Source organism: Amaranthus tricolor, chromosome 1, assembly GCF_026212465.1.
Source record: "Amaranthus tricolor cultivar Red isolate AtriRed21 chromosome 1, ASM2621246v1, whole genome shotgun sequence".
In the NCBI taxonomy this organism is placed as follows: domain Eukaryota; kingdom Viridiplantae; phylum Streptophyta; class Magnoliopsida; order Caryophyllales; family Amaranthaceae; genus Amaranthus; species Amaranthus tricolor.
The window spans coordinates 44,718,896-44,741,903 of NC_080047.1; the positions used below are offsets into that span (position 1 = coordinate 44,718,896).

At 33.6% G+C, this 23,008-nt stretch overlaps 3 protein-coding genes across 7 annotated transcripts; 2 read left to right on the plus strand and 1 right to left on the minus strand.

Moving 5' to 3' along the window:
- The first annotated feature begins 1,615 nt into the window (after positions 1-1,615).
- On the plus strand, positions 1,616-5,719 carry LOC130806977 (leucine-rich repeat receptor protein kinase MSP1-like). 5 transcript variants are annotated; one of them, XR_009040425.1, is made up of 4 exons: positions 1,616-2,116; positions 2,328-2,476; positions 4,749-4,809; positions 5,064-5,719. XR_009040425.1 is itself a non-coding variant. In XM_057672250.1 (2 exons), exon 2 carries the CDS (start codon positions 5,066-5,068, stop codon positions 5,486-5,488), a length of 423 nt encoding a protein of 140 aa, XP_057528233.1. In that variant the 5' UTR covers positions 4,819-4,966; positions 5,064-5,065; the 3' UTR covers positions 5,489-5,716. The 5 variants fall into 5 exon arrangements, 1 of the variants encoding a protein (XP_057528233.1); XR_009040424.1 differs by having other exon boundaries at positions 4,749-4,786; positions 5,064-5,714; XR_009040427.1 differs by lacking the exon at positions 5,064-5,719 and having other exon boundaries at positions 2,328-2,482; positions 4,749-4,781.
- A 640-nt stretch (positions 5,720-6,359) lies between these two features.
- LOC130811331 (leucine-rich repeat receptor protein kinase MSP1-like) lies at positions 6,360-11,272 on the plus strand. The gene is made up of 5 exons (XM_057677600.1): positions 6,360-6,363; positions 6,452-6,509; positions 7,450-7,483; positions 8,243-11,063; positions 11,199-11,272. The coding sequence occupies exons 1-5, from the start codon at positions 6,360-6,362 to the stop codon at positions 11,270-11,272; spliced, it is 2,991 nt and encodes a 996-aa protein (XP_057533583.1).
- Positions 11,273-15,875: 4,603 nt separating this feature from the next.
- On the minus strand, positions 15,876-19,677 carry LOC130806995 (15-cis-zeta-carotene isomerase, chloroplastic). The gene is made up of 4 exons (XM_057672275.1): positions 19,146-19,677; positions 17,490-17,636; positions 17,110-17,319; positions 15,876-16,673 (listed from the first exon to the last, which is right to left on the minus strand). Exons 1-4 carry the CDS (start codon positions 19,563-19,565, stop codon positions 16,338-16,340), a joined length of 1,113 nt encoding a protein of 370 aa, XP_057528258.1. The 5' UTR covers positions 19,566-19,677; the 3' UTR covers positions 15,876-16,337.
- Between the last annotated feature and the right edge of the window lie 3,331 nt (positions 19,678-23,008).

Sequence of the window (23,008 nt, forward strand, 5' to 3'; positions counted from 1 at the left end):
ATTTTCAAAACCTTAACTCTAAAAGGTTTATTGCTTGTTGTCGATTTCTTGTTTGGGGCATTCTATTCTTCATTTTTTTGGGGATTGAGGTAGAAACTTTTAAAACACAATTAAAACAAAAAATTCTTTCTTTTTTGATGTTAATTTTATAATCTCTTTTATCCTTTTGTACCCAATACTGAAAAGCGTCAGTGATTTTCCATGCTTTCCCTATTCCAAATCCATTGAGAAAATTAATCAGCCTGTGAGACTAGTGGAAACTCGTGTTCATAGGTTATTATCATGTTTCCATTAATGGAAATTTGGAAAATAAAGTGTGCCTATTACACGAGAAAATCATTTAATGCTTTAAAATAATAATCGGTTGTGTGTCGAAGTTGTTAGCTGCTGAATTTTGATTAATCGAAGATATTATATTAAATTAATTGTTGGTTGATGGCTGTTTATTAGAATATAAATGTTTCGTTAAAAATCACTGAAAAATTACCCTAATTATTAACTTTTGAGTTTTAAATTACTAATTACTTTTTGGCTTTTGATTAACCCAAAAATCAAAAATTAAACGTTAAAAGTTAATTAAAAAATTATTTGCTAAAAACATACTCGATGATAACAGAGACATAAATTAAAGGGTGAGAACCAAGAATCTTTGCTAGAATGATGTTGATATGGAAGAATGATATTAAGTTTTGTATTATTCATGGTTAATCTAAAATTCGTATTATTGTTGAAAAATCAGTAAACGGTCGTATCATTCACAATAATTTATTATTTTCTCTATTCTTCATTCGCAAATTTTTCTCCGCTTTAATATTATTACACTTTTAAATTTTTTCTTATCCTTACAATAATTAAAGAACTACTTAATATTTGTGTTAGAACCTTAGGTAAGAAACACTTTAGAAGAGAAAAGTATAATGAAATTTTGATAAATTTAATATTTAAACGCTTTTCTCTTTTAAATTTATGATAGAATGTTAGAATTAGTTAAATGTTCTATTCCTTTTTTCTTATTGTCTTTAAGGAATGTTTATTTGGATCTAGTATACCGTTTTTATTACGTAATCCAATGCGTTATTTAGATTATTTATATCTTAAATTATGCATATTTACAAATTATAAAACTTAAATATTATAAAAAGACGCAATTTTTGAAATAAGGTAAAGTAACAAGTATTTCAAAATAAAGGTATCAATTTATACATGAGTATTTTTTTTTTACCAATTCTCATTCTTATACTAATTTCTTATCAAATAAAAATAGGAAAATTAACAATGGTATAAGTATTTGCATTTTATTAATGGTACCCTTAAGTTTATTCGATTATTAATGATATCCTCGTATTATTTAGCATTTTACAATCGTAACCTTTTCAATTTTTCTGTACATCATTAACTTTTTTCTTTTTCTTTTATTTTTCAATTTAAAACATTAAAAAATAAACGAAAAACAAAAAAAGTTAAAAGGTTTTGGACGATTTTTAAATGAAATAAACTAAATTAGGTTATGGTTGTAAGACGTTCAATAATACAAGGGTACTATTGATAATCGAAAAAACTTAAGAATACTAATTGTATAAACTTAAAAGATAACATTGATAAAAATTTAAGATACTTTTTTGTTAATATCTCACATTCAAATAGTCTTAGAATTTCCATTCCAACAATGAAACAAATCATAAATGACAGCAAAAAAAACATAGAAGAAAATAACCGTGTATAGAAAATAGAATGAGCTAAGTCACGCATTCTGCAACACTACCCTAACTATCTCTTGATGGGGGCCCCACACTACGTAGTCCATTCCCCACCACACTCTCACTTCTCCTCACTTCATTTGTTCTGCTTCTACTGCAAAAACCCGAACAACGACGATCTTCCTTCTTCTTTCTCTCTCCAAATCAATGAACTACTGCAGAATATCATCATTCATCATCATCTTCTTCTTCTTCAACTGCTGAATTCTCGCACTGTTTTTGAATTCTGTTATAGTGAGAGAATCAAATTATTCGTTTTTGAGTTTTGACCTAGAAAGTTCAGAAAAAATTGCATTTAAATACCATTCACTTTCTCTTTCCTCTGATCGTGCCTTAGTTGGTTGTAGATTTTGGTAAAGGTTCGTCTCCTTCAAACTGTTCAATTTAATTTCAGTATTGTGATTCATTTTCATGTATTACTTATAGTTGTTTTTACTACACAATTTTGATTCTTCTTGTCTTTTTTTTTTTTTCAAGTTTGATAGAGTAGAAATGAATGAGTAAAATTGGTGGAATTTCGTCATTTTAGAGTGACATTTAATATGGTGAATTTTTTGGATTCATTTTTAGGAATTAAAAATTGTATTCTTTTCATACTGCAATATGCTGCTGAATATCTTCTTTTTCAAGTGCTGAATTCTCGCGAAGCAAATTATTTGATTTGAGACCAAGAAAGTGCGGAAAAACAGCATTCACAAATCATCTACGTTCTCCTTCTGGTAAAGGTTCAAGTACTTGAGACAGTTTAATTTTATATCAGTTTTGTGCCTATTGCCGATGGTTGTTCTTATTACGCAATGTTGATTTTCGGCGTTTTTGTTGTTTTTTCAAGTTTCATAGTGTATAAATGAGTAAAATTGGAAGGATTTCGTCATTTTCTAGTAGGAATTGTCTTTGAGAGAGACATTTGATAAGATGATTTTTTGGTTTGATTTTGAGTAATCAAATAATTATATTACTGTTCGTACTACTGTATTAAAATAAGGTAGAAATTCATTTGATTGGATAATTGCGTGTGATGCTTGTCTTTTATTAAATTATTAGTACTTCATGTATAATCTTTCTCGAATTTCTTTCTTCATGCGAATTTAACAAAAATATTTTTATATTTCTAATATTTCTATATACTACATATACTTCTATTCTATTTCATAAAAATTATAAATTTACAAAGTTGTGAAGGAAGTATTTTGAATTTTCGAAATTTGTGATTAATTTTATTTGATAATTTTGTTTAATAGTAGATGATTTAAATGAATAGAGGGACGAATTATTTAGAAGATTGATTGGGATATTTTTATTTATTCGTATACTCAGGCACTAATCTATCCGAATTAAGCTGTTAGGCTAATAAAATGTCATTGATTTTTTCTTCTAGAGTATGAAAAAGCCCTGAGTTTAGGATCTAGAGAGGCAAGCAAAGTGATTGAATACTTATAATTTTCCACTGTAGTCTAGAAATTAATGTTGGTTGTTAAATTAAAGGGTCTTTATTGATTTTCATCCATCAAGCTTCCTACGTTACGTTTTTTTTTGAAAGGGCTTCCTAAGTTCCTCAAACTCTCATTTATGATAAAATAAAAAAGAGGAAAATAAATTGGATTTTATAATGATCAGATATGCAAATTTGGAAAAAAATCTGTTGATGAAAGATGTTGGTTAGCTGTTTAGTGAATATAGTATACCTCTAAAATAGTTCGGGTGTATGTGTTTTCATATGCCAACTAACCCAGCTTTGGTCTGAAATTTTGAAAGGAATCCCTTATATTATTCAGAAATTCCAAAATTTTTGTTTAGGGTAGGGGCTAATAATATATGATGATTTTGGCTATTTTTGGACCACAATTTGCGGTTAAAGCCCAAAGCTTTGAAGAATCCTTGTGAATTATGGCAACTCAATTTCCAACATCCTTATGTTTGAAATCAATTCTCATAATTTTTTTGTCCTTAGAAGTACTTGAAGTGGGCAAAAGTTGTGGGTACCCGTGATGGAGTTAAGGACTTAGATGTGGGGGTCCAACAAAGTTTTCTTTCTTTTGGTAATGATTCCTTGAACAGGGAAGGAATCTACTATAGGGTTCCTTTTGAATTTTTCTTCAACTTTTTGTAAATTTTTGTTGTATAGTCTGTGTTTTTCCCCCTTTTTTTGAAAATATAGTTTTAGCTTATGATTTCTAATCTAGTAGTATTATTATATCCAGGTGAGTAAACTACTTCCTAAAACTGCGAAATGGGCAAAGATGAGGATCTAACAATGTTGCTAAATTACCTAAATGTGTGCATCCTTAGTGGGCTACCTTTCTTTTGTTTGTAATTATGACTTTTTCATTTTCTATTTTCCTCGTCAAAGTTATATTTTGAATTGATTTTCCTCATAAAAATTTACATGGGTATTTAGTGGGTTTCTTTTCAGGCTTGTCTTTCTCCCCCTATTTTTCTAACCTTATCTAGAACTTGTCAATCTTAATCCGTCCTTGTTGGAGCTTATTAGCTGTTAGTATTCGAATTAATCACCTCTAATCTTGGACTCTTGGTTGAACAAGGTTAGTTTTGGTCAATCAACATCGAAAACTTATTTTACAAGCTAAAGAGGACACCCCTAGTGGACAAGGTAGATATGTTTGTAATTATGACTTTGCAATACTTTCATTTTTAGTCCACCCATTTATTTTGCTATAATATTCTATTATGGGAATGTCTCCATCACTTTCTTGTATTCTCATTTACATATTTTAACTTTTCTTTAATATCCTCCACATAATTCAAATGGGTTTCCACCATTTCTTAATCATTGTGCAAAGTTCCTTGTTGTAATCTTAAAGCAACTGATTATAATGATCATTTTGATATAGGCGCAAAATGCTCTAGATGAAAGTAGAAAAAAATAGGAAAAAGTGTCATTGAAATTGTTCCATTTGTACTGGTTGCAACCTTCAAATCATCCACCGTGCTTAGGCCTTTTAATTGACGTTTTTACTCTTTGCAATGCAGGATGGTGTAGCTCCTAGTTGTCAAGATTCCATGTCAAGGTTTACTCATGTTTCTTACTGAAGTACCATTTCTTGTCTATGTTTTCCAGCTAAATGTCTTTTCCTTTTTGGCACTATATATTGATAAAAAGGTTGAAAAAGATGACACGTTTTACATGAAAATAAAAAGATATGACAATCTTGTGGAATCTCCTTTGGTTGTACTGCTCGCTTAATCGAGTTAAGAGTTTGCATTTCGTCCTTAAAGCATCTGTCTTAAAGTTCAACTTTATGTACCAAATCCTGTTAATTGGAATCTTATAAAAATTTACTGCAGGTATGATGATGAGCATGTATAGAATGACAATTCTGGGCCTGGATATAGTCATATTCCTAAGCATACTCTTCTTGGTCAGTGCTTCCAGTGACATGGAAGTATTGTCCACAGTAAGGAAAAGCCTTATCCGGAGAAAAGACATTATTCCTAGTTGGTTTTACCCGGAGATTCCTGTATGTAACTTGACAGGTGTGGATTGTAGAGGTGTGGATGTGTTTGGGGTTAATCTGCCTTGTTCATCTTCACCACTAGACCTTCCTTTTCCTAGCAGCATCGGAGAATTAAAACATCTCATGTATCTTAATCTCAGTCAGTGTGGGCTCACAGGTGAAATTTCTGATAATATATGGAGTCTTGAGAATCTTGAGATCCTGGATCTGAGTGGTAATATGCTCTCTGGAACTTTCCCTCTATGTCTGAAATAGACTACATTTAATAAAGCTTAATTATAAGTTTATTAAGCTGATTGGGGTTATTAAGTAAGTTAATTCGAGAAATAATATTATTATTTTGATAATATTGACTCAAGTATTTGATTTGTTAACATTTTCAAGGAAGAGGTATATTTTATTTAATGTATAAAATTCGTATAAAGAATACTTCGTTAAAAGTGTATTTTGATTATATTTTATTAATTGATTACTATCTTATCTTTATAAAAATAAATTTAAATAAAGTATTGAAAAATAAATTCCTAAATGCAATCCTTATCCACACTACCAATTACGAAATTTTACTTATTTCGTAAATCGTTTATTATACCCTTACAGCATGTCTTATATAAGACTGTCTTGCGATGAGACGACTTTAATAGAATTTAATGGGTCAAAGCTAAAAATGAACCCATGCTTATCTCATTTAACGGACACACCCCTTCCCCATTTCTTTCTTCATCCTCATCATCTTTTACCTTTAAACTCTCAACAATGCCTCCTTCACTCTCCCTCACGGTTCAGTAGCAGCCCTAGGACCACCAGGCCACGCCTCCATTGTAGCCACCCGCAGACACACACTCCTCCTCCCCTGCAGCAGCCGCGACCCCCAAGCAGTAGCAGCAGCCACGTTTTTGTGGCTGTTTCCACGGCAGCAGCAGGCGTCCAGGCCCAGGACCACCACCGGGTCCCTTGGGCTGACCTGTGTCACCACACCACCATACCAACTCTTTCCTCTTCCTTCAATGGTGATTGAGGTAGTCCACAAGCTATTCTATTTAAGTATTAATTGAAAAAGTAGTTTGGTATTTGTGGATTCAATTTGGGTCTTTGATTCAAATTTAGGTATCAACTTGAGTTTAAGATGAGTATATGGATTCAATTAGTAATTGAGTTGTTTTTAGTGTTGATTAGAATTGGTTATTTGGGTTATTTGGTTTCTCGTATAAAATTTAGTATTTGGATATTGGAATTTCAGCTCAAAAACTGAGCATTCTGTTTTGGCCATTTTCAGGTCAGTTGTGATTGTTTCTAGGTTCTGGTGTCTCTTTAGAAATTGTAGATCTCTGAGTCGTGGTCGTGTGGGCACTTGAATCACCCCGAGATGAGTTCGTATGAGGAAGTTATGTCCAAAATACTAGTAGATTGTCATAAAGATCGACAATGAGGTTCCGTTTTGTTATGTCCGAATTTGTGTTGCTGTTTTTGAAATAGTTAGAGTCGTTTTGGGGTTTTGGTGTCTTCATGAGATTTGTAGAGCTTCGAGTCGTGATCACGTGGGCACTTGAATCGCTCCAAAATGAGTTTATATGAGAGTTATGTTCAAAATAGTGAAATACTAGCAGGCTGTCTTGAAAATCCATAATGAACCTTCTGTTTTGGTTATTTTGGGATCGTTCTAATTGTTTCTGGGTTTTAGTGTCTTAATAAGAATAGTAGAGCTCTGAGTAATAGTCTCGTAGCCACTTAAATCGTCTCAGTTGGTTTTCGTATGAGTGAGTTATGCCTGTTTTAGTAAGAGGTGTCCTAAAACCATTACGGGTTCCTAATTTGGGATCAAGAGATACGGAAATTAATTGGATAATTAAATATTTTTGGATGAAGTATTAGATTCTGTTGAGACTTGTTGATTGTAGGAAGAACAATGACCTTTGTGTTTAATCAAATACATTCTAATAGATTAAGGGTCTTGGTTTAACCTTAAATCCTTGTGAATCTTGATATGTAAGTATGAGATGGATGGACATTGAATTTACGAAATTGGTGGAACATGGTTGTTTATAAGAAAGTATTGGGTAATTGATATTCTTGAATCGACTGTGAGATTTTAAAGGTTAGAATGCTAGCATAACTCTTGGTTAAGCTGCGGTCTTAGGAGGAAATGTAATAAGTTACATGTTAGTATAGTAGTATCGAACGCTCTCTAGTGATGTTGTGATCTTGTTATGCTCCAGGAGACGATATCATCGAATTGAAGCGACATCTTCGGTGAGTAGTAACAGTCCCTTAAAGGTTCTGGCCAGACTACTTTTTGGTGTAAAACAGTTTTATCAAAGTTCTTTTGAATTGGAAATTGTTGAGACAATTGTTGTGAATGTTTATGCTGATATTATGATATGGTCAATGGATCAGGTTTGCGAGCTGGTCATTGACGGAGTTGAGGAACATTGTTTCCTGCTCCCTGTTTGAAGCGAATTGTCATTGAGATATTGACTAGCTTCACCCGAGAGTGACATAGCCTTAGAGCTATGGATGAGCCTCTCAACTAGACTCCCTTTGCGCACATAGATCTAGGGAACTGATGTTGCTTTTAAACCATTGTTTTGAATTGCTGTGTTTTATTGTTTTGGATTGTTACTTCTCATTCAGTTTAATCTGATTTCCTGTTGTTTCCATCTTTTAGTTTGATCACAGATCGAAACCTGTCGGGAACGATGGGTTAACGGTGTTGAATAGCGTTCCAAGGATGTATATTGAGCTGAACACGTAGGAATTTGTAGTTTTGTATTAGGATTTTGGATAAATGTATATTTGTTTTGGCTGTGCTGGTTATATCGGACTTGTAGAAAATTGTATGATTATCTTGTGTATTAGTTAGATGTTGGTTTTTGGATTTAGCTGAGTTAGTCACGTTGACGAGCTTGTGACCTCTTTGCCCAAGTTTTGGAAGTGTGATTTCAGTTTCTTGGGAAACGAACGCAGTGATGACCCTGTTTACCCAGTCAACGGTAAGTCGGGTTGTTACAGAGTCTGCCAAATTTGGAAAATCTCAGGGTACTTGTACTTGATGGTAATAGCCTGTCTGGTCACTTGCCTTCAACTATTGGCCTTCTAACTGGCCTTATTGAGCTATCACTGCAAGAAAATTCTTTCTCCGGGAATCTTCCTTCGGAACTTGGAAATCTTTTAAAATTGGAATCTCTTGATCTTAGTAAAAACTCCTTCTCTGGGGTCCTCCCTTCAAGTTTGGGTGAACTTACTAGCCTCTTGTTCTTTGATGCCAGTCACAACAAACTTAGTGGTCCTATCTTTTCTGGGTTCGGAAATTTAACAGACCTTAGAAAGCTTGATCTCTCTGGAAACTCCATAACTGGACCCATACCAGTGGATATTGGGAAACTGATAAATTTAACTTCAATTGTTTTGGAAGACAACAGGATTACTGGAGTAATACCATCATCTATAAGCAATCTCAGGGAACTTCAGGTGCTTAACATTCAGAACTGCAGACTTACGGGTGCGATTCCTAAAGAATTGACCGAGCTATCTAATTTGATATACCTGAACATAGGACACAACTCTTTTATCGGAGAACTACCAGCAAGCCTTGGAAAATTATCTAGTTTAGTGAACCTTCTTGCTGCAAATGCTGGGTTGAGTGGCAGTATTCCTGGACAGCTGGGTAACTGCAAGAGGTTGAAGCTTTTAGACCTTTCCTACAACTCCTTTTCTGGTCCGTTACCTGATGGTCTTGCTGGGTTGGAATCAATTGAATCTCTGATGCTTGATTCCAATCAGTTGTCGGGAATAGTCCCTAGTTGGATTTCCAACTGGAAGCAAGTGGAATCTATTATGATGGCAGAGAATCGCTTTACTGGGTCTGTTCCGCCGCTCAGTCTGCCGAATCTAAGGTTACTCGACTTGAATTCCAATATGCTTTCTGGCGAGTTGACCTCAGAAATATGCAATGCTGAGTCAATTTATAAATTATCGCTGTCAAACAACAATATCACCGGAAATATTGACAACACCTTTAGAAACTGTCAAAATCTGGCTGATTTGATGCTGTCTGAAAACAATCTGTCGGGTGAGTTACCTGATTACTTGGGTAATCTTCCTCTCGTCCTCCTGGAATTGTCCAAGAACAAATTTCATGGACAGATCCCTGATCAGCTATGGGAGTCAAAGTCTCTTAAAGAAATAATTCTCAGCAATAATTTGCTCTCGGGAAAAATTTCCCCAGCCCTTGCTAAGGTTCAGACTTTGCAGAGGCTGGAACTAGATAATAATTTTTTTGAGGGGACCATCCCTGCTTCCATTGGAGAATTGCGGAACCTCACCAACCTCTCTCTACATGGTAATTATTTAATAGGAGAGATCCCTATTGAGCTTTTCAACTGCACAGGCCTTGTGTCCTTAGATCTTGGTTCAAACAACTTTATGGGTCATATTCCAAAGTCAATTGCTAGACTGAAATTGCTGGATAATTTGGTATTAGCCCGGAATAATTTCTCTGGGCTCATTCCTGAAGAGATATGTTCTGGGTTCCAAAATTTGCCCTTGCCAGATTCCGAGTTCATTCAGCATTATGGAATGCTTGATCTCTCTTACAACATGTTTGTAGGTCCAATTCCTGCATCAATCGGGCAGTGCTTTGTTATTAGGGAGCTGTTGTTACAAAATAATGAGCTGAATGGCAGCATTCCTTCTGAACTATCTGGTCTTTCTTACTTGAGCTTGCTTAATTTGTCTTTCAATCATTTAACTGGTCCCCCCATACCCAAGATTTTCTCATTGAGGAATCTTCAGGGCCTTCTCCTTTCTCATAACGAGCTTACTGGTCCTATTCCTGATAACATGGGTTCCTTCATGCCTAGTTTAACTGAGCTGGATTTGTCAAGGAACTTTCTTGGTGGGTCGCTGCCGGCATCTGTGTTTAATATTGAAAGCCTTACTTATCTGGATATCAGTGCAAATTCGCTAACTGGAACCATCCCTTGCCACTTTGCATCTGCCAGTTCACTTGTTCATCTAAATGCAAGCAATAATCAATTTTCTGGTCCTTTGTGTGACTCCCTTTCAAACCTAACCGCTCTCTCCTTTTTAGACATGCATAGCAATGCTTTGACCGGAATCCTTCCACCCTCTATATCGAACCTTGCTGCCTTGACATACCTAGATCTTTCTGGTAACAAATTTGGAAACTATGTTCCATGCAACATATGTGACATTGAAGGCCTCTCCTACATCAATCTCTCCGCCAACAGATTTTTGGGATTTGTTCCTAAGACCTGCACTGAGCGTAGTGGATCATGCGTCTTAGCCTCCCCCCCTTCACAAACTATCAGCCGAGCCCCAGTTTGGGGTTGTATGATTGGGGTAATGGTTATCCTGTTGATTCTGTTCATTTGTGTGGGTAGACATTTGATATTGAAACATGAAGCAGCTTTGATCGACAGTAGAAAGATTGAGCTTGTATCTGCTGCTGAGCAATCTGATGAGCCCATGTGGAAGAAGTCAAAAGAGCCTTTAAGCATCAATATTGCTACGTTTGAGCATTCTCTGACCCGGTTGAACCCTAAGGAGATCTTATCCGCCACTGACAACTTCAGCAAGACCTATATAATTGGTGATGGTGGATTCGGTACAGTTTATAAGGCAGCCCTTCCAGAAGGCCGAACCATAGCTGTCAAGCGGCTTAATGGAGGACACTTTCATGGTGATAGAGAATTCTTAGCAGAGTTGGAGACTATTGGAAAGGTTCAGCACAAAAACCTGGTTCCATTATTTGGATATTGTGTTTATTCTGAGGAAAGGTTTTTGGTGTATGAATATGATAATTCATTTGGTTGGGGAATTCTCATTTTCTTCATTGGATGTCCGATTGAATTTTCAATAATTTTTCGCATCATTCTCACACCAGGATGACCCAATCGGTCATTCCATAAATTCATCATTTCTTTATTATCTAACTTCTGGTTAGACACCATGTTTATCTCAACCGGTTTTATATTAATGCGATATAATCTCGATGAATATGCTGGTAATTTTTCATGAATGGTTTTCTTGCCGCATTTTTCAGATGTGATGCATAAATATTCAGTATGATTTTCGGTCATTGTTTCTAAATGATAACCATTTTGGCGTACATCTTTGAAACTTATGAGATTTCGTCGAGATTTACTCGAATATAAAGCATCATTAATTACTAGTTTTGTCCCATTAGGAAGTATTATTTGAGCTTTTCCATATCCTTCTATTAGTGTAGTAGTTCCGGAAATTGTGGTGACATCTGCTTTCACCGTCTTCAACTCAGAAAAGTATTCTTTGTGCTTTAGGATAATGTGAGTTGTTCCACTATCTAGGAGGCATTGATATTTGAATCCATTTTCAAACTGATCCATATATTCATATTAAATAAATAGATAGTTAAAATAAAATTTCATTAACGTTAGATGATATCAATACATAAAAAGGAGATTGCATATAAAAAAGAAATACAACTAAATAAGCACCACAACATTGTTAAGAAAAATTCAAATACTTCGTTATATTTTTTATCATTTCTCATCGCCATCTAAATAGAAGTCTGAAAGGTCAAGATTAGGCATTGGCGTGCTTGCTTTATTATAAGGATCGACATTAGGCATTGAGGTGCTTGCTTCATTAAAGTTTGCTTCCACACCTTTTCCCTTTTTCTTTTGGGAAGCTACATACAGTTCCACCAAATGTTTGGCAGTACGACATGTACGTGCCCAATGCCCTGTCATGTCACATTTGTAACAAATACTTCCTTTTCCTTCTTGATGGCTATTTTTATTGTGATATCCAACTTGTTTTCCCTTCGAGAATTATTATTGTAATGACCATTTTGATAATTTTGGGGAAAGTGGCCTCTACCGAATTCTTGAAACTTTCTACCATGTCCATTAAAATTTCCACGACCTTGTCCTCGTCCTCTTCCCCGAAAATTTCCGCGTCCTCTGCTACGGTTATTATAATTTCGATGGCCTTTATTTTCAACAGCATGTGCTTCAGGCACATGTGTTTTAGTAGAGTGTGTCTCACGGATAGCTTGAGATCCGATAGGTCTCATATTATGATTTTTCCAAACAAGATCATTATGTTGTTCAGCTAGTGAGAGTACTACACTCAGATCTGAATATCTTTTGAAATTTCTTTCCCTATATTGTTGTTGCAGGATAATGTTTGATGGATGAAAAATAGATAATGTGAGTTCAATCATTTCTGCATCAGTCACCGAGTGCTCATAATATTTCAACATTGATGCAATTCGGTATAATGTTGAATTGTAACCATTGAGAATCTTAAAATCAGAAAATCTTAAATTCTTCCACTCATGGCTAGCTTGTGGAAGAAGCACCCTTTTATGGTGATCAAATCTTTCAACAAGAGAGTCCCATAATGTTTTGGGATCTTTTATGAATAAATATTCAAATTTAAGGCTATCATGAATATGATGCCTCAAGAGGACTAAGGCTTTGGCTTTTTCTTGATTTGTAGCTACCTTTATTTTGGTAGCTTGAGTTCCATCTATTGGATCCTTTTCTTTTACTTTCAATACAGTATGTTTAAGTCCTTGACCTTCTAAGTTCATGATGACATTTTCTTTCTATTTTAAGAATTTTTGTCCAGTTAAGTCTAATATATTGAATAGTCTTTTGTTACTTTCTGTCATACTTGCTACATAATATATAATTGTTTTGTAAGTATATGACAATGCAATAATTCTTATATTTTCATAATAATAAACCATTAGAAGAAAAATTATGATGTTTTAATTTCATAATCTTCTCCCCCTTGGTTTGTTGTTATGAATTTGTTGTAGATAATAAATTTAGGAATAACTCAAGAACAAGAGAAATAATAATAATAATAATAATAATAATAATAATAAGAACAAAAAAAAATTTAAGACAATAAATGCTAAAGAGGGCAAAAAAATAGCATTTACATAATATATTAGTACAATTTATCATACAAAATGCACTAACAAACAAAAGAAAATATGACAAAGAAAATCATGTGCATTTTGTTTCTTCTTCAAAATAAATTACTTCTTCATAATTATTATAATTCCTAATGCTACAAGAAGGACCACCAAACCCATAATTAAGGAAGAAGATGGATTGTTTTTGTAATGGTGGTACATTGTCGGTGGAAGGAAGAAGGAGAAGGAGAGTTTTTTATGTAAAGAGTAAAGTTGAAAGGATAAGGGGTATGTGGTAAAAAAATTGGGGTAATCCGATTTTAAAGAGGATTATCCCACATTGTAAAATATACCGTATTATTTAAGTATACTTAAAAGAAATACGTAAAGTAAAAGGTAAAAAAAAAAATGCACATGGATATAAATGCAAATATTGCAAATAAAAAAAATGCACATATAAATATACGAGAATAAAAAATAATACTAGCCGTCCATTTAAGCGGTAAAAGAAAAACAATTAGCCAGCCATATAGGCGGTTTAAAGAATAACAAAAGAAATAAATAATACTAGCCGTCCATTTAAGCGATAAAAGAAAAACAATTAGCCAGCCATATAGGCGGTTTAAAGAATAACAAAAGAAATAAATAATACTAACCGTCCATTTAGGCGGTAAAAAAAAAGGTTAACCAGCTATATTGGCGGTATAAAATAAAATAATAACAAAAGCAATAAAGTGTCCTTATCATCCGTAAAGGTGACGTATTGTCCAATAAATTGTTTTATGGGTCATTTAAATTTATCTTGCAACGTTTAGTACTTGTTTATCCCTCATCATCTTTGGTTCTTTTATTACTTGGTGAGGGTTTATTTTCAGTTGATGTTGTTGGGGCATTATTAGTTGGTTGTGTTGATGAATTATTTGTTGGTCGTATTGATGGAATATTAGTCGGTGGAACTAGTGGATTATTGGTTGGTCGTACATGTGAATTACGAGTTGGTGGTACTGGTGGACCATTAGTATTATTGGGATTATTATGTCGGAGCTGATTTAAATCAGTCCTTGCTGGGTTTGTAGTGAAGGGTATGGAATTATGCTCAATTATAAAATATAAAAATGTGTTAGAAACAACTTCGATGATGATGTTGACACCATTTGATTGTTGGTCCATTTGTGGGTACCGATGAAAGAAAAAAGCTTAATTAGGTCTTGATTATTAAGGGTAGAGCTGGTGCTGATAACGTGTTAAAACTTAAAGAGATAAAGAGGAAGTAGAATGACTAAAAGTTAGAAGATGGAGATGTTTTTACTCATTAGTGTGATTTTTATATTGGTAAAATTTGATACTTTGGTGGTTGTAACTAATAAAAAATAAACATTGAGGCAATAATTTGCAAAAGTGCTAAACTTTAAAGTTGTAATTCGCAAATAATAAAATAGGATTTATGAATGAGCCAACTAGTATTCATAAAAGATCTTTATTATATCTCCATCAAGGGTAGTTCATAAAACAACAAGAAAAGTTCAAAGTAGCCTAATTTTTATTTATTTTCGCGCACGAAAATACTGAGTTGAAGACTAAAACTAAAACACGATGAACTTAGACAGTCGTCGACAGACTGATGTTTCAAAGACGTACGTCTAATGGCAAGTACCAGAAAAGTAACCATCGCAGGTGTAGCCAGGGCAACATGGATCCATCATCCCGCAAGGATACCCACTAGTTGGGCACCATGCGCAAAGGGATATTGGAAATGTTGCCAGCCTGCAGTCGCTTCCAGGGCAACAATCTCCTGAACTGGAACAAACTGAACCAATCGATTTACAGTTAAAAACTTGGCTCGATCGAAGGATAATATTACCAAAATCATCACCAATTGTTTCACCGCCAACAGTAGTAGCCATAACCATAATACTGATCAAGGTAAGAACCAAAAACACGACATATTTAGCCATTTTTTATTAAAGAGTAAGGAGTATGGATTGATATACCAAGAAGCTAGAAATGAGCATTCTATATATAAAATGTGTGCAGTTTTCTGTCTTGCAAGCCTGAGTGCGAGGCGTAGTATCGTCTAGACACATTGTCTGGGCTGCGATATCGAGGGCTTTCCATCTGTCGGTATGCATGTTATAACAAACTCTGCTCTTGAGTTAATGTATGACAGTCTGAGGCCTGAGCTTGATTTATTAGTTGACAGTCATTCATGGATAACAAGCTCTGCTCAAGTTTATGTACTTAATGGAATGTGTATGCTCTCTCTTGCGTGAATCTTAATGTAGTTAATACAAACATGTGTTCATTGTTTTGGTCATAACTTCTGATATACATGTTAGAATGCTATAAGACTTTGAAAGAAGATTTTAAAACTTTTTCAAGATATATTATACTCCCCAAATAGACTCTCGAATAGAAAATTATAGTCATTTTAAGTCAGTGGAGAACAGATAGTTGTTACTGTTAATGTCTCATTCCTTCTCAAAAGTACGAATGAAAAGATACTTATTCTGGAAATTAATTTGAAATGAAGCTTTTTAAAATTTAATTATTTAATAAGGTTTTAAGAATGAAAAGTTCTCTCTTTTGTACTATAAATCCTGTAAAGCCCAAACCGACAAGCTATAAAACTCAAATTCAAATACTTATTCTCAAGTATGTGTCCATCTATCAAAACAAACATTTTACACATTATCAAATATTGAAAAGCCATGAGTGTCAGGGTATTGAAAATCAAACCCAAGTCATTTAATATATTTGTGAGGAGTTTTACATCATGCAAAATTACAATAGCAAAAATTTTCAATAACTAATTCGTATTACAGACAAAAATTGTTTAAACACAACTTCTAAGAATGCTCGAGTCCAAACATTTTATCTTTTTTACAAATATACAATTCATATAAAATTTACTTTGCTCATGCTTATAACTTATAACATGCACCTCTCTAAACCTGACACGAGACATGAGTCACGAGTGCTCGGGGCAAAATGAAGAGTCCATATAACAAAGCCCAAGAAAGATGGTATCAAGTATTGCAAAAATGACAGAAGTATCCAGCGGCAATGCTCGGCTATAATCGTACTCTTAAATATCACTGCTGGTGTTGAACCGGTGGTTAAATACATCACGAAACTTGTCAGCACCTCATCGGAAGAACAACCAGCTTATCCCTACCAGTGAAGTCGGAAGCTGGCTGACTGCATTAGTGGGTGAGCAAAGTAAGCGCCCACGGTGACTACTGTCACCGCCAAATAAGGAAGGCGAATAAATTCTTTGTAATAATCTCTAGGTAACTTTTGCCGTCCATCAATTATCGCAGCAAATGGAACGATACTAGTGCGTTTCTTCACAGTCTCAAAAGCATCCCCATATCGTAAAGCCAACCGTCTATCCCCGTTCCAAACACCAAATAAGTGATGTCCGATCAAGCCGATGGAGGCAGCAACTGCTACAGAGTTTCCAATCCAAATTGTGTGAGCTAAACACCAGATCGCCTGTCCAACCATCTTTATGAAAACGGGGAAGTCAGTATCCTCCAAAATTGTGAATTCACAAAACAGAGAAGGGCTGTCAAGTTCCCAATTACAGGAGAGATTAAATATATAGAGGGGTTAAAACATTGAAGGAGCAGGCTTTTGAGTTCCTACAATGGTTCCTGTTAGCATAATTTGTCATGTAACTCCACCTACATCTTAAACTTTTTCTATCAGAAGCATTGTCAGTACGGAGGAAGAAATGAAAATGGTTTCCAAATTCAATGGTATCAGTTCATAACGCAATGATAATGAATTTGCAGTAGAAATTGATAGTGGAAAATGATAATTAAAAATCCATCTTCAGTCAGTATGCACAGTGATTTTTAATAAAAATAGCTCAGAAAATCAACAAAGCAATTTACTAACAAAATTAATGGCAAATGCCTGAAAGGCGAATAAATAACACCTGTGGATGGCGAGTAATTCTCATGATTCCTGTTTCCCAAAGATGCATTTTGGGTTTGTCCACTGCTGCTACTTCTAACAAATTGAAGGTAGAAGGATAGAGGAAAAGAAATGAGACGAAAGAAGATAACCACATAAGCTGATGTAACCCGGGAACACTTTGAAGCTGCCATAACTGTATCCCGTCATATCTATGGTTGATGAAATAGACCTGTTTATAGATTATGATTCAATTTCTTGGAAAAGTGGAGAATTCTCGTGATCAAGGAAGATAGAGTAGCAACAAATTCTGTCGCATTTTCTGCTAAATATGAATCATTAAAATGGAAAAGAAGCAAATGAAGAAGGATAGAAATTAGTGATTCGAATATAAATCTTTACCACAGTGCTAACAGCTATAGGAAGAGAAACTCCTGCAAATAGCACACGGAAAGCACGTTCTCCAATAATTTTCTCGCCCACATCCCTGAAACTAGCTAGTCCACTATGAACAGCAGCAAATATGATAGTAAGACTGAGCATCACCAACTGCACATTTTTAAAAGGTTCAATCTTTTAATGCTCCAAACAAGTCATAAGTACTTTAGAATAATCGCTGAACCAAACACTCTAGATATATTGAGCTGAAACAGTGTCCTCTTAATAAACTATTCATATCAAGAGCAAATTATGCAACATTAGTCAAATGTTTCTTAGAGGAATTAAGGAACACAGTTATAACTACTAACAAAGCTAGAATAATATAACCCTCTGCACCATGGAAAATAGAGATGCCAGTAGACTCCTTGAAGAAAGACTTTGTACTTGGAAGTAAAAACCTGACCACAAGACTGGACTACATCGAGGTGGATTGTGGTACACAAAATACATTAAGATTACAGAAAGAACAAACCATAGCAACTGAAGGCATGCCACTTGATGACTCCTAATGATTTGATATAAATTACATTATTCAAGATAACATTCCTCCACAAACTTTGCCTAATTTTCCAAACCAAGTTCTAAGAGAACCGACAAACCAAACAATACCAACCTAGTAGGCTAATACTCCTTCCACCCCAAATATCTGCTCCATTTGTCTCCTTTCATGTAAGAGCTTCTAAGGGGAAACCATATAGTTTTATGAGTAAAGCAATACCCAAATCGGGAAATTTACTCCCCTTTTAGTTCCAACCTTTAATGTTGATCTTTGACAACTCAAAAATGCCTTATTACCAGAATCCAACAAAGATATATCAAGCTTTTCTTTCTTTTTCTCCTCATTAAATTCCTAGTATCCATCAAGTGTCAATTAGAAACAACTTCAAGATTATTACAACTTACAAGGGTATGGTTGCATATCCAACCCCAAACTTAATAGGAAGCCACTAGTTATTGGTAATGGAGTAGCATTTTGTTGTAGTAGTAGTTTCCTAGTATCAATGTAACCATCTCCATACAAGGTGTTGGGGACAAAAACAGATACAGAAGGGTGCAACGTCCATATTGTACCAAAGTATCCATTACACCCTTATTCGCACTATTACTATAACATAACCCAACTCCATTGATTCCCCAAAATCACAAACTTTGCCTAAATCTCTTAACTCCCCAACTAATCAGATACACAATTTGATGAATAACCCATTGTATCAAATTGATAAGAGGAGCTATCATAGAATCATATCAAGTATCATTAAACAGTATCAAATAGATTTTGTTGATTCCCTCACTAATCAAAGCTACAGAACATTAAAGCCTAAAATCTTTTAATTCCCTTACAAATCAAATACACATGATGACATGATGATGAATAATTCAACGCATTAAATTGATAATCTGAGCTATCATATATTCATATTTTCATATACGTTTAGTTAAATAGTACGAAAAATCAGGAACTATTCACCGTTTCAATTATAAAAAATTCAATGCCTACTTGTAATTGTAAGTACTACAAGAACAATAGACGAACATTGACCAATTTTGAGTCATGAATAATCTTCGTAATCAAAAGCAACAACTCGTTGAAATAAAATATTCGAGATAATTCAATACCTCAGGGCTTTGAAAAACACTCTCAACGGCATCAATAAAATACTTGCCAAATCCAGTCGCATTATCAATCCAGAGAAAATTAAGCGCGAATAACACAACTCCTAAAATCACAGCGAAGTAAACCCAAGAAATTAGTTTCTGACTACTTAATTCGAAAACCGCGGAATCTTCACCGACAAGAAAAGCGTCGGTTTCTTCGTCATCGGAGTCTCCGAAGGAAGTTCCGGCGAGTAATTTCCATTGTTGGAGCAGCGGAATTTTTGGAGTGCATTTGATTGAGGTAGTGAGTGAAATTGAGTGGATAAATTGCCGGGAAATTGATTTTTGGGAGAGGGAAAGTGAGGGTTTGAAATTTGGGGGTTTAGGCTTTTGGAATGGAGGAGAGAGAAATGGGAGTGAGAGTAAAATTGAGGACGCCATTGATGATGATGTTTTGCTTTAAGCGAGTTCGGTAGGTAGGAAGAGAGAGGAATTGTTGGTCGTACGATAATTTTGGCTCCAAGATCAAGATATTGGGCTCCAGCATTTGAAGCTAACTCGATTGACACGAAAATTTGGGTGAAACCGGCTGACTTGTGAGACATATTTTATTAGGTTGGCTTAATTGTATTTTTTTTTATCAATTTTACAAATTAAAATGTTAATTTTAAATTAAAAGATCAATTTAAAGATTTAAAAGATTAATTTCAAGGATTTGATAATTGACATTTTAAATTATAAAATTTGACAATTTTAAGACTTAAAAAGTCCATTTTAAAAATTAAAAAACTAATTTTAAGACTTAGAAGATCAATTGCAAGACATTAAATTCTCATTTCAACTTTAAAATAGAATTTTTCAAACATTAAAGTTGATATTAAAAACTTTAAAATTGATATTGTAAGTCTTAAAATTAAATTTTTAAGTCTTAAAATTAATATGTCAAAATATTTTTAAAAAGTTTTTGGACCTAGACCAGTTGCACAGCTAAGGGCCTAAGGCTGTCTCATAGAAGAGTAACTGTTCGATTAATTGAAATTGAGAATAACTTAACTCAATCCGAAATATTTTACTTATAATAATTCAATTATTATGTCAAGATTATTACAAATAGAAAAGAATTAACGTTAATAAAATTGAAGATATCATATTGAAAACCTGTACGAACATCCAGTTGTGCAACTCTAGTGAATATACATATGGTTTCTACAGTGATTCTTTTTCTTTTGCATTTTAATATTCTCAAATGATTTTCAATTTTTCACATATGCTTTAATATAAAAATACACAATATCCAAGCAATACAAGAAAAAGAAATGAAGTAACATTGAGTTTTATGATGGGCTCTTTAAAAATATTTGAAATAAAATCTCAACCTACTTAGATTTCCCTTTAAAACTCTTCATTGTGAGAATGGGACAAATACTTTAAATGGGTATTTAAAGTCTCATTTACTCCTTTTGTCGAGTATAATCCTAATCAAGCATATAGTACATTTGATTTTCTTTCATTTTGTTTGTTTTACTTTTTCACGATAAACTAGTGCATGAGTATACTTGAAAATCGTGATATATTAGTCTATTGTTGTGGCTTGTGTCATAGTAGTCTACATGTCTTGCGAATTGTTCAATAATGGGCTATATATGACAATGAATCGTATCATGTCGTGTCCAAACAATGGCACGTGAGACGACTATAGCACACATGTTGTGAGTTCTAGGTTGGGTCATCACACACATGTTGAGGTCGAGTCATCACATATATATATATATATATATATATATATATATATATATATATATATATATATATATATATATATATATATATATATATATATATATATATATATATATATATATATATACATACATACATACATACATACATACATATATATATATATATATATAAAATTACTCTTTTGGTCGAAACTTTTGATAGCAAAATCACATTATTTCAATATTTGAGGCATTAAAACCTAGACTTCAAAATCTTTCCAATGATATATTATATGCCTAATTTCGATAACCGAGCAAGAATTGACGATCGTTTAAAGTTTGTTTGTACTAAAATTTGATACATGTTCAATCTTTTAGGCATAACTTTTTATAGAAAAACCGTATTAATACAAGGTTTGCGGCATTTGAAACTAGATTTCAAAAGCTTTCCAATGACATATTATATGCCCAAATCTGACAATCGAGCGAGAAATGACGACCGTTTAAAGTTTACATATTGGAATTGGGCATATAATATGTCATTGGAAAGCTCTTGAAGTCTAATTTCTGATGCCGTAAACCTTGATTAATACGATTTTTCTATGAAAAGTTATGCCCAAAAGATTGAACATGTATCAAATTTCAGCACAAACAAACTTTAAACGATCGTCATTTTTCGCTCAATTATCAGAGTTGGGCATATATATATCATTGGAAAGATCTTGAAGTCTAGGTTCTAATGCCGCAAATATTGCAGTAGTGTGATTTTCCTATCAAAAGTTTCGGCAAAAAGAGTGATTACGTATCAAATTTCAACATAAATGGTTGATTTTATAATTAAAAATAAATTTAAGAGCATTTTAGTAACTTTATTAAAAAAGGAATAACTATATAATAAAAAGATTGGCCAAATTTAAGAATTGGACCAAATAAAACTCTGAAAATGAGCTGAAAAGGCAAAGCAAAAGCAAACAAAAAGATGACATAATCCTAAAATTGGGAGAGGAAGCTTAACCAATGGGCATCAATAATCTACTTTCAAGTTTTCTGGGGATGTGTTCATACTGAGAAGTGGGAATCACAAGAACAACACCATGGCCAGTCACAGCCATCAGCTGATCTGCAGATGAACAGACTTGCAGAAACACCATTGGATGATAGCCATAAGAAGCGAATACTCCTACTGGGAGGCCCCCACCAATACAATTTCACGCCATGCACCACATCATTAAAACATGACCCAAGAGGTCTATTTCTTCACTCTACTTATAATACACGCGTTCATTGGGTTGATTTCGGATCAAAAATTTCAGTGGTGGTTTAAAATTGAGTTTTGTATCCTTATTGATTTTAGATAATTGTAAATCTGTTTTTAAGTTGAGTCAAATCAGATTTGGTTACTAGATCGGATGAATATCGGTCGTAGGATCTATTTTGAACACCTCTAACTTAACTAGGGGCATTTACTTTCTCCCTCTACGTTTTCAAAAAATTGTCAGAGTTACGTCAATGATATTTAAAGTAAAGTTGGGTTGTGTAAATGAAAATAAAGAAAAGTGGTGAGGATATTTACAAAAAAGGAAATTATACAAAGTAAAAAATCAACTAAAAAGAAAATGTGATAATTTCTTAAGAACAGAAAAATACTTATTTTAGTTTTTTTACTTTTTCCCATTAACGACTTTATTTGAACTTATTAAATAGTTCAAAATTTGGTTTTCGCATTATATGATAGATTGAGAAAAATAGAGACTTAGATGATATTTGACTCAAGACATTCCCTAAAAAATGTGATACTTACTTCAATAGAGATAATATATGTAGTATTAGATTTTCTACAAAAATATTTTAACCATTGAATGGAAACTTATTTACCACGAGAAAATCAATTAATGCTTTAAAATAATAATCGGTAGTGTGTAGAAGTTGTTAGCTGCTGAATTGATTAATCGAAGATATTATATTAAATTAATTGTTGGTTGATGATTGTTTATTAGAATAGAAATGTTTCGTTAAAAATCACTGAAAAATTACCTTAATTATTAACTTTTGAGTTTTAAATTACCAATTACTTTTTGACTTTTGATTAACCCAAAAATCAAAAATTAAATGTTTAAAGTTAATAAAAATTGCTAAAAACATACTCGATGATAACAAAGACAT

Coding starts and splice junctions, on each gene's coding strand:
- LOC130806995 (XM_057672275.1), bottom strand. CDS start 19,565: ATGGCGTCCTCAATTTTACTCTCACTCCCATTTCTCTCTCCTCCATTC. Junction 17,637..19,145: donor GTGTTTTTCAAAGCCCTGAG/GTATTGAATTAT, acceptor AAAAATGTGCAG/TTGGTGATGCTCAGTCTTAC. Junction 17,320..17,489: donor CTATAGCTGTTAGCACTGTG/GTAAAGATTTAT, acceptor ATCTATAAACAG/GTCTATTTCATCAACCATAG.
- LOC130806977 (XM_057672250.1), top strand. CDS start 5,066: ATGATGATGAGCATGTATAGAATGACAATTCTGGGCCTGGATATAGTC.
- LOC130811331 (XM_057677600.1), top strand. Junction 6,510..7,449: donor TCTGTTTTGGCCATTTTCAG/GTCAGTTGTGAT, acceptor GTTATGCTCCAG/GAGACGATATCATCGAATTG. Junction 7,484..8,242: donor GAATTGAAGCGACATCTTCG/GTGAGTAGTAAC, acceptor GGGTTGTTACAG/AGTCTGCCAAATTTGGAAAA.